Source organism: Macrobrachium rosenbergii, chromosome 12 (assembly GCF_040412425.1).
Source record: "Macrobrachium rosenbergii isolate ZJJX-2024 chromosome 12, ASM4041242v1, whole genome shotgun sequence".
In the NCBI taxonomy this organism is placed as follows: domain Eukaryota; kingdom Metazoa; phylum Arthropoda; class Malacostraca; order Decapoda; family Palaemonidae; genus Macrobrachium; species Macrobrachium rosenbergii.
This window is the reverse complement of record NC_089752.1, coordinates 76074656-76087230: the sequence shown is the minus strand read 5'-3', so window position 1 is coordinate 76087230 and position 12575 is coordinate 76074656. Positions and strand designations below refer to the sequence as shown.

Genomic DNA, 12575 nt, shown 5'->3' with positions numbered 1-12575 from the left:
TATATATATATATATATATATATATATATATATATATATATATATATATATATATATATATATATATATATATATATATATATATATGTGTGTGTGTGTGTGTGTGTGTGTGTGTGTGTGTGTGTGTGGCATGTAAAGGCAAATGTTACAAAGGAAAAGTGAAACAATAGAGTGGATGGTAGGCCTTTCGACATGTGGTCCTTTACTAGTATGTCAAAAGGCTTAGCAACCACTCTGTTGTTTCACTTTTCTGTAATGATAGCTAGAAGAATATTAATTATGAATAGCGTAACTATAAGAGAGAGAAAAGGAAATGAGAGAGAACCAGTGACAGATTGATATATAGACAGAGAAAGAGAGAGAGAGAATGAAATAATAAGGACATGAGAGAGAGAGGGAGTAACAATACTTCCTGTGCCATGATTACGTAGTAAAACATTGGCGTGAGTTTAATCTAAGCACAATCATTAACCCTTAGTGGACGGATTGAGCTTCCAGTGTGAAGTAAAATAGGCTTGGAGGTGGACGGATTAACTCAGTGTGGAGTAAATTACGCCACTGTTATGGTAATAATGAATCGAAACAGTGGTGCAATACTTCTATATGTTATAAATTCACTAATGGCAACTTTATACAGATGTGAGAGTTCAGTATCATTAATGTTTGTGACTTCAAGTGGGAAGGTAGTGCATCTCTCTCTCTCATGAGTCTTTTGTAAATTTGCTTGTAAACATACGTAAGGGTTGCTGTTTTTTTTTTTTTTTTGTCTTTTACAATAGTATTTCGGTTGTAAATGTAATTTTACAAAGAAAAAATGCAAAGAAATATTAGGAGGAAAAGCATGTAAAGTAAAAAAATAAGTTACTGAATATTCTTCTGTAAATTTACGTGAATATTTTACAACAAATATGCAAAAAATTTGTTACTGCTTTTATTTCTTGCCTTTGATTTGTGTGAGCAGTAATAATAATTTTACAAACTCAAAAAAACTTATTTATTAGAAAAAACATATATAAATTGGTAAAATTTACGGTTGTCTTGCAAATGAGGCCCCACAAAGGGTTGTAAATAGTCATTTCAACTTCTCTCGTGGAAGATAGGGAAAATTTTTAGAATTTTTTTATTTTATACAGTTAATGAATGTACGTGTCCTCTCCATTTCCATTGATGTGATTTTTTTATTTTGCCGACATCAAAGTTTCCCCACGGTCTGGGGTGCTGCACATTGATAAATTATGCCGTCCCTTGAGGGTTACAACGTTTAACCTAAAAGGGACGGACTGAGCCTGGAGTGTGAAGTAAAACAGGATTGGGAAACGGACGGATTAAACCTGAGTGTGAAACAATATTAAACACCGATATGGTAAGAATAGGGCGAGGTGCCAATACTTCTATATGCTATTAATTCACTAATGGCAACTTTTATACTGACCTGAGAGTCGCTTACCAGTGTTGCCACAGACGTCTTTCCAGCCATCAGTAATGCTTGTGACTTGAAGGGCTGAAAGTACTGCATCTCTCTCTCATGGTCTTTTTATAAATTTGCTGCGTAAATATACGAAGGGGAGTTGCTGGTGCCTTTTGTTTTTGTCTTTACGATAGTATGTCGGTTGTAAATGTAATTTTACAAAGAAAACTGCAAAAAATATTAGAAAAAGCATGTAAAATAAAAAAAGTTACTGAATCTTCCTTCTCATAAATTTACATGAATATTCTTCAACAAATATGCAAAAAATTTGTTACTGCTTTTATTTCTTATCTTTTTTGATATTGTGTGAGCAGTAATAATAATTTTACAAAATCCAATAAATTTATTTATAAGAAAAAACATATAGAAGTTGGTAAAATTTATTTTGCTGACCTCAAAGTTTTCCCGGTCTGGGGTGCTGCACATTCATAAATTATGCCATCCCTTAAGGGTTAAACGTCTCACCTGTGAGCTTACCTTTCAACTCTCGCCAGAACTTAAAGACTTCTGGTGACGTCATTAGTCCCTCCTATGAAGAATGGGATTCATTCATCTAGATACACCCAAAGGGACGTCGTTAGATAATCTCCAACCAATTAAGACATCTAACAAGGCGGAACAGAAGCTATGGTCCGCCTATTGTGGGATGGGCATTTCCTTTTCAAGAACCTTCAAGAGGCAAAGAAGGAAGGAAGAGAAGCAGAAGAGAAGATAGAAAAGCAGTAGATAGAAGATAGAGAAGCAGAGGAGTGAGGTCGTGAACCTCAGCAGTTGTGGGTTGAGAAAAAAGCAAGGCTCATACTTCAATTCATACTCATACTACTTAACTTGTATATATATTTAACTTGTATATGTACAGTGTTATTTTTGCTAGTGTGAAAATGAAGTAAGAAAACTACACTGTGTCCTCCTAAGCCTCCTGGGACTCAAACATTACTATAACAACAAAGCCAGAAATGATAAAGTAACTACAAAGGAAATAGTACACTTCTTTATATAGACAACAAATAAAATAAATAATAAGAAAGGAACATCATAACATTTGAAGGTGGTAAATACATTAACAAAAGGTGCTAACAACATTACATTTCCTTCGTGGCATTTGCCTTTATTTATACATTCATAACACTCCATATCTTCAAATTCAGTTATACACACTTTTACACACACAACACACACACACACACAACCACACACACACACACACACACACACATATATATATATATATATATATATCTATATATATATATATCTCTGATGTACTCCTCAATGAAATGAAGGAGAAACCAGAGAAAAAGGAAATAGAAGTTCTTAATTTGTCCCCAATTAAGAACTCTGTTTTCCCTATCCTTCTGTTTTCATTGTGGAGTACATCGAGATATTTTTTATGTGATTGAGAAGAACACAACTAAATATATATATATATATATATATATATATATATATATATATATATATATATATATTTATATATATATATATATACATTATATATATATATATATATATATATATATATATATATATATATATATATATATATATATATATATATATATATATATATATATATATATACATATATATATATATATATATATATATATATATATATATATATATATATATATATATATATATATATATATATATATATATATATATATATATATATATATATATATATATATATATATATATATATATATATATATACTGTATATATATCCTCTATTTTCTACATAGAGATTTCAATAACACTAACATATTTTGATGTGATAATTGAAGCAACATTTATGTTCACATTTTTATTTCCATATATTTTGTAAGAAGGCAAAATCCATACTCATTTGTTCGTTTACCTTCGTTTTCTCTACATATTCTCACAAATGAAATCCCTTCACCAATAATTTAATGTAAATTCAAGTAGAACCTAAATATATGTATTAATTTAGAGGGTATTTACACCAAATAATCTGATTATTAGAAAAGATATATCTCATGCGTGACAAAGATTATTTTTTAACTTTACTCTTTGCTACACTTATGAATTTTGCTTTTCAGATATAAAGTGGAAATATTTCTCTTATTCATCATATGCAGGAAATAGAGAATTCATCTCCAGAATCGAATTGAGTGAAAGGCTTTGTGAACAACTATTATTGCATGCACCAAGTGACAAAATCAGGATTCTAATCACTACGGTGACTCAGTGATGTTTTCAAACACTGCAGGAAGAGAGGAAAGAGTAATTCCGTCACCTTTTCCGCAGCAAACACGAGCGCCAGCGATTCCGTCTTCAGTAATTTTTCCGCAAGTGTCGGCGATTTTCTTCTCTCCTTGCAAACACGCTTTCCTGCAAGTGCCGGATTCACCTTTACGGCCGCCAGTACATAAGCTTTCTTTGAAGACTGGAAGTTTATCTTCCCTCACGCAGCAGACGCATGGTTTGTCTGGACAGATTGTCAGTAGTTTGCAAATGCTTGGCTGAGAAGGGCAGTTGCCACCTACTTGAGTTTCGCCTTGTTGGCAACTCTCCCTGCAGACGCCCGTCCTGCCAGAGGAGTCAGTGCATTGGCTCTCGCAGAGCCTTTCTTTAGCTGTGAAAGATCAGAAAATAAATAATAAGAAGTATTTGACAAATAATTTTCATTTTACCTAATTAATCAAATATCTGTATTAAGTTATGAACTTTATATTCATTATTAATTCCATCAAATGATTACAGTTATTAAGTCATAACTTACTGATATCTGCATAACAATTGCTGTCATTTAAATATGAATTTATATACACGGTTGAAAATTTTTTCAAAGATTTTCTGTTTATAATGTCTGCTTAAATTACTACTATAAATTTCACATTACTACTCCTATTACGACTAGCAATACATCTCTAAAAGCAACAGACTATAATAATTCAGATTATATACGATGAAAACATAATTACAGAATTATCCTCTATACAACTACAAAAATCACTAAAATTTCAGCCACTGTCTTCGTTATCAAAGCTGGAACTACTTGCATAAAAAGTAACAAAATTATCTTAATAAATTTGCATATGAAAATAAAAGTTTTTTCTTGCCTTGTATGCGGCTGATTAGTTATTTGACAAAAACAATCGATATGAAACTATTATCCTAATCAGTTAATTGATTATATAAAATATGTTGTGACAATCTCATGATTCTTAGGAATAAATTTAATCATCTCAAAGAAAATATGTTAATTGCCATGATAAAATATTTACTTACGTGGAAACTCCGTCACTTCCTCACGTACTGTGCTGGTCTCTTGCGCTCCTACCTAAGTAGTTAAGAAGCAAATAGGTAATTATGAATATAGGTTTTATGGGTATCGCCATTATCATAATAAGAATGAATAGTATCGATGTCTTATGAATAATTTTGTTAATTCATAACGATTGGATTGATTATTTTGGGAAATTTGTTCGTTTGTTCCGCCAAGTGTGTTGGCAGAAGTTTAAATAATTCTTTTATAATAATAAAAGTGACACCAACTTTGTTATTATTATTATTATTATTATTATTATTATTATTATTATTATTATTATTATTATTATTATTATTATTATTATTATTATTATTATTATTATTGCTTACCTGGGCAAAGTAGTCCATTGTAGTCATCAATATTAGAGCAACCAAAGGGAAAGTCGCCTTCATTGTAATTGTAATGGGTGCCTAATGGGGAAAAATATATATATGTAAACATTTTCTCCAGTTAACAACATAATTTATCTTTCCTTCTGTCTTACTGAGAAGCAGATCTTAAGTACCAACAGTACAAATGTTGGCAGGAGTAGCAGGCACATTTAAAACCTTGTTGGAAAATAGTCCTACTGCTATTTCTTTTGGCTTTAGAAGGAACAAGCAGCCTCATCGGGTTTAAGTTTCTAGACGTAGCAATGGACCACTACGGACCTCAAGTGAATTCTAAGAGTAAAATATTTATTTATGAAAGTTGATATCTCACTTCTCTACGATTCATGGATCACAATATCGGGTCAATTCCAGTCGACTCTTGATATCTAGATATAGTGAAATAATTATACACGGGCTCCTTGTTCATAATGAAAGTCGACAGAATATATATACAAATACCGCTGAAAAAGCGTCCTTTGATTCCAAATCAGATTTGACGAAATATCCTACCGGATGAGTATCCTCTCACTCCTCTGAAGGGGACGTTGAGCTGTTCTGATGTCGCCTTATTTCCACTTGAGTCAATTTATACTTCAGAACAAACCCCCCAGGCATTTTCTGTCACTGCTGCAGTAATTAGGTTCAGTAATTTGTTGGTTTTGACGAATTATACTCAGTCATTAAGCTTCGTTTCTTTTAATCCCAATGTCATCCTTTAAAATGAATGAGGAATGCAAAGTAACAGTTGAGCATTAGGATAATAATCCCGCGCTTATTTGTAAGATTTGGGTTTGGAGGAATGACAATTATTGTCCTATCATTAATCATTATTAACATGAGGTCTTTTGTTTACGTATATATATTTAAATAGAATCCCAACTGAATTTCGGACATAACGATAGTTACTGCTTTTGACTGTCAATAATTTGCTTCAGTATACGAGACTTTCTTTGCTCTGTCATCCTCGTTAATGCTGTGTTTTCTTTTTTCACATTTGTTAGTTATGCATTTATTCAAAATTTTTCATCATATATAATGAAATCTAATAGTCACTGTACAAAAGGAAAAACGTAAACACTTTTTTGCAGATCTCACCTGTTTGTAGTGGGGCTGCGCTCTTGAAGTCTCATTTTAGATAACAATAAAGATTTATTTAACAGCAGCGGCTAAAAAGTGTTATAGGAGTGTGACATTGCTTGTAATTACCAGGGATCAATGCGCTGCGTGGAAACCGCAATTACCAAGGTCTGTTCTGTTACCGTCACCATTATACGGAATCTTGTAACAATGGTACCTGGCTCTAGCGATCCGTTTATTTCTGCCCAGTCTAGTTGTTCCTTATTTGGGGAAGATTTCTTTACACTCGTAGAATGTTGTGTTACGGTACTTTGTTTATGTTTATTTTACCTTTAATTTAATTCTTTTCGCTTTCTTGCATATTTTTCTTTCAAAGTTTGCGAGAAAACTGGCAAAGGCTTTCTTGTCTAATATGCTGAAATATTTTAGGACTTGAGAGTTTATTCAGTTTCCATTAAATATAAATAACATAGATAGATAGAAGCTGTATCATACGTAACACCCTGGAAAATAACACAATCTATGGAAGGCTACCATCATAAATAATAACATCTTTCTTTTTCGATCGAGGAAGGATTACCACAATTTATAACTCTGTTCTCAGGAAAATCATCCTAACCCACAGATCCACGTGTGCTGGCAATGACATCGTGCAACATCGATCGGGACAGAGAGAAAGAGAGAGAGAGAGAGAGAGAGAGAGAGAGAGAGAGAGAGAGAGCACAGTCCGGCAACTCACACATGTATGAAGTCATAACACGAGTGCATGTGACTCAGCAGGAAAGAACTCGCGAAACACCTGAGATAAACGTAAGGCGGCACCAAGAGATTTAAAGCGCTCGTTGGGAACTCAGCGGGGATGACCTTGAAAATGACCTCCGCTGTCCGAGAGATTTCTTTCTTTATTTCTCTGTCTTTCTTTTTGGACATAATGCCTGCAGTTGATTAAGGACACATTCTTTGATGATATAAGTAAGAAAGAACGAGATACCCACGATATTTTTTTTTTTTACTTGCGGTTCTTCAGCCCTTTCGTGAATAACAATACTGTAAAGAATAAATTTACTGAATTGTGGAGATTGCAAATTTGGTGACAAATTTTTGTACATAAACCTTTTATACTTAATTAGGGTCTCTCTCCTCTCTCTCTCTCTCTCTCTCTCTCTCTCTCTCTCTCTCTCTCTTCCGGATTTTTCTGCGGTTTTTTAGGCCAGTCCTTAAGCTAATTTAACTAACCCCTTCATTAACATAAATGAAATAGGTAATTTCACCAGCATACATAAGTATGATATAATATGTACGATATATATATATATATATATATATATATATATATATATATATATATATATATATATATATATATATATATATATATATGAATATATATATATATATATATATATATATATATATATATATATATATATATATATATATATATGTACACACACACACACACATATATATATATACACACACACATATATATATATATATATATATATATATATATATATATATATATATATATATATATACAATGTTAAGCATCTTTAGGCGTGGACAGGCAGCGTCGACACATAACCCCATTTGCTTAATCGGGGTGAGGGTGTTGTCCCAGCACCTCATCCCAGATGCATTTGCTTTAAACAGGCACCATAATTTTAAATAAATATATATGTATATATATACATATAAAGATATATATATATATATATATATATATATATATATATATATATATATATATATATATATATATATATATATATATATATGTGTGTGTGTGTGTGTGTGTGTGTGTGTGTATGTACATGTACTTGTGCATGCACATTATATATATATATATATATATATATATATATATATATATATATATATATATATATATATATATATATATATGAAATTTTTAATCACACCGTGACTTATATACAATCATGAAGCTACAAATGTCGCTTAATATCAAATTCACGCTACCTCGGAATATGTCCGATGGAGAATTATCACCGAAAGGGAATTTATGTAAGTGATAAATGAATTGGTACCGTCGGGACATGAACCCTCGACACGGACCTATTCAGTGACTCCATTGACGTTACCATCGCGCCATCAAGAGAGGTATAAGTCATTACCGAGTCTGCTGTACTGTTTTTTCCCGTCGTGAGCGGGAAATTGTACTTAGCCTCGTCAATGACCCACTCCGCCATGATAGTTCGATGGTACGTTTGGAACACGCAGCTCTTATTATGAAATTTTTTATCACCCCGTGATTTATATACAATCATGATGCTACAAATGTCGCTTAATATCAAATTCACGCTACCTCGGGAATATCTCCGATGGAGAATTATCACCAAAGGGGAATTTATATAAGTGATAAATGAATTGGTACCGTCGGTACTTGATAATGTGAACTGTTTGTCCATGAAAGCTTGTCACTTTTCCTGAATAAAAAACTCCGTTAGATACCATCCAGTTTTAATGAGGTCCTTTTAGTAATTCTACTAATGCACAGAACAATTGTGTATGTGATAAAGTTAATATATATATATATATATATATATATATATATATATATATATATATATATATATATATATGTCTATATATATAATATACAAATAGATAGGTGTGTGTATGTGCGTGCATGAGTGGCACGCACGCGTGTGGTTCAGCAAACGCGTATGTCCTTCCCCAGCAGCATTCCTAAATAGCCCGCACAGAAATTAGTCTTGAATATTCATGAAAAGCATAACCACAGAAATCTGAGTTTATCATTTTCTCCGTTCCTGTAACAGAACCATTTAACATGAAACCTGACCTTGAGCCTTTATGACAAACCAAGAAATCAAAATTATATATGTCCTTTTAATTCATGTTCAAGGATAGAGCCGAGGTTAACGGAGTATATATAGAAATGAATGCATTCGGAACGAAATTATCATATGCAAGCTCATATCTGTAAAGCTCACCACTAATTGGGCTTAGGGTTTTTTTTTTTTTTTTTTTTTGCCAATGTGAAGCGTGAGTCTATTGTTAGTGTGCCTATACCGTCAGAAATGATGATAATATAATAGAGTGACAAGAAAGCAAGTAGCGCGCGTGGAGACGTTACGCACAAGATATCTTTCTTTTGTATGCTTATGTATAAATCATTGTTGAAAATGGTGGGCCCTGGGCTGTACCACGGTAAGTCTAAACATTGAACTTTTCACACTAACACGGGAAAAATAACTGGATACAGATTGCATTTTACTTTATAAATATAGATTATTATTAATATTAGTATTAGCATTAATTTTAGCTAAGAGCCATATGGAGCATATCTAAAAGACCATTAACGAATGGTCATGTGTCAAAGAAGATAAAAACAAGGGAAGAGAATAGAAAATAATAACTCGGGCTATTCAATATTCTTATCGCCCATCTTCCATGCTGTCGTCATGATCATTCCGTTACGACAGTTGCAACGGATGTATTATTTTTTCTTATTTGTTTATTTTATCCAGTAGTCTCCAAAGAAAGTGAATTGTCCTCGGTAACATCGTGATATCAGAGATTAGGTGGCAGTTAAAATGTTTATATAAGTAAAATTGAAGTTAACTTTTATTTTTGAGTGTTATTTATTTTTTAAATAGTTTGAGATGCGTTTAGAAGGAACTCGGCAAATTTTGTCCCCGCCTGTTTATCAGACTAAAATATCTCATGGGTTTCGAAAGGTGCACCAAAAGTTTTAGTTGTTATATTTGCCATTTTTATATCATAATTTAATAGCCAATTCATGAGAAAATTTTCTTGAACGATTGATGAATAAAACGTGGCGTCGAATCTACGTATTTAGTATTCCTTTTAACTATTAAGCGATTAATGTTAATAATAATTTCCATCGTGCCAGAACAACTTCATCGTAAGTTTAAATGATAATACTAATTATGAAAAGCTCATGAAAAATGAGAGGCACTGTGACACTACCGCCATACGTGTCATAACCCTCACCGTATATTGCTATGATCTCCAGAGTATGTATCTGTATCAATAGACAAAAACGTAAATATTCATAGAAATTAATTAAGTTTTGAAAGAAAATAATTTAAATACATTTATTTGATGTTAATACTGTTCTATGATATATTATTGTGCATAAAAAACATAAACAAATATACAACAGAAAAATATAGAAATTGATTGAATCAAGTACAGAAAGGAAAGACCAATATTGTGCTACGTCATTCTGTCCTAAAAAGATTTATTTTACATAATTTTATTTTGTAATGCGTTTTATCTTCCCCGTAGTGAGGTAGCGCCGTCAGTGCTCCTAACGGGGTGCACTGTAGGCATTACTAAAGGTTCTTTGCAGCCTCCCTTCGGCCCTTAGCTGCAACCCCCTTTCATTCCTTTTACTATACCTCCATTCACATTATCTTCTTCCATCTTGCTATCCGGCCTCTCCTAACAGTTATTTCATAGTGCAATTGCGAAAGTTTTCCTCCTGTTACACCTTTCAAACCTACCTACTGTACTCGCATTTTCTTTCCTTGTGCTGAAGGACCTTATAGGTCCCAGTGCTTGGCCTTTGGCCTAAACTCTATATTCCATTCCCATATTCTATTCCTATGCTCCGCGTAGCCACTGATGTCTAAGAGATCAAAGTCACTGTCTATCGTTGTGTCTAAACCAAGCAACGGTTCGAATCCTGCCGGTGACAAAGCATTTTTAATTATAATTCTCCATCGGTGTACGTTTTTCTCGAGGTTAGAGAATTGGATATTAAGCGATATTTGCCGGTGAAAAATCTCGTGTGTGTAAAAACATCATTTTTAATTTAATTATAATTCTCCATCGGTGTACGTATATTCTCGAAATATAAATATAGATATATATATATATATATATATTTGCGGCTATAATATTATATGAATATGAAATTTCATATATATATGTGTATATATATAACAATATATATATATATATATATATATATATATATATATATATATATATATATATATATATATATATATATAAAAGAGCGGATATCCTTTTTCAAAAATGTTCATAAAAAAGTTCTTTATCAGTATGTCAAAAAGTTCTTTTTATTAGCCTATCCTGTACTAAAAACTCAAACCCATTCAGAAGATCATCTCCCTTCTGATTGACTAGGCATATAAATTTCGACACTGTTGTGACAGCTGCTATTCTGAGCCCAGCTGCCACTTACAACACGTAGAGCACGATTCATATCTCAAGACGACGTGTGAAAATGATATAAACTCAAGGGATGAATAACAAGTACAGAAGCCTTTCATCTCATATAGTTGACACTTTCTAGACTTTCAGTCTTATACAAGTTCCGTAAAATATAGGGATGTGTTTATTTTTATCTTTATGCCTACATTTTTTTCTCTTTACAAGCTTTTGTATTTCTCACTGGCGCCATTAGACGTTGGACTTCCTCATGCCATTCGAAGATAGGCTACGGAATTATAGGTGATGAATTCTAATTATGGAAATTAGAACGGTAGTTGAACAAATGTGTTCCAGGATTTTGCCGCTGTGAGAATGTATAGTGTCTTGTTCACACGTGTGTCCGTGAAAAATGATAAACAAGCGACTGTTCAAGTGTTGTAAAGGTAAGATATAAATGGGGAACAAGAATGATATAAATAAAGGTGGATATACGATGATTAGAAAAGGAAATCACGATATATAAAAACCATATCATAATATATATATATATATATATATATATATATATATATATATATATATATATATATGATTATTATCACTTTTGTACGTGATTCATTTATCTGGTGAAAATAAGAAACCGTGAGGTGTGATATATATATATATATATATACAGCCCTAAACTGTGCCTTTGGAAACGTCAAACTGTGCCTTTGGAAACAACTGATCAGGCCACGCTCCAGTGATGAGAATGTAATACTTTAGTGAAATTAACACAAATCAGTATCAACAAATAAGGTTTCCAGGTAAACTTAGGATGTCCACTTAAAACATGTAATTCACTAAAGGTATCAGAAGATGAAATACATACAGGAACTATCACTAGAGCTCCATGGCAGTATCAAAATTACTGTACTGAATGACAATCAACAAACAAGAGTGCCACACTACAAAGCTGTGTCTATGCCTTACTAGGCTAACACATTTCATAGAAATGGGAATAGGATCCATAGATAGTACAAGATGGAGTACTGTATAGGCAAAGCAACGTTCACTCTGGGAATCCAGAAATCTTGACTGGATATGGCACATGCGGTTTGCAAGATGATGGCACTGTTGATCTACAGGTGATTTCACACAACGGGTTACTCACAACATGGATCTGCA

The 12575-nt window shown here is 32.4% G+C and overlaps 1 protein-coding gene across 1 annotated transcript; it reads right to left on the bottom strand.

The window, feature by feature from the left end:
• Nucleotides 1-3315: 3315 nt before the first annotated feature.
• Nucleotides 3316-5689, bottom strand: LOC136844261 (uncharacterized). Its single transcript, XM_067113249.1, has 4 exons — nt 5649-5689; nt 5097-5177; nt 4728-4779; nt 3316-4071 (listed from the first exon to the last, which is right to left on the bottom strand). The coding sequence occupies exons 2-4, from the start codon at nt 5157-5159 to the stop codon at nt 3671-3673; spliced, it is 516 nt and encodes a 171-aa protein (XP_066969350.1). The 5' UTR covers nt 5160-5177; nt 5649-5689; the 3' UTR covers nt 3316-3670.
• Between the last annotated feature and the right edge of the window lie 6886 nt (nt 5690-12575).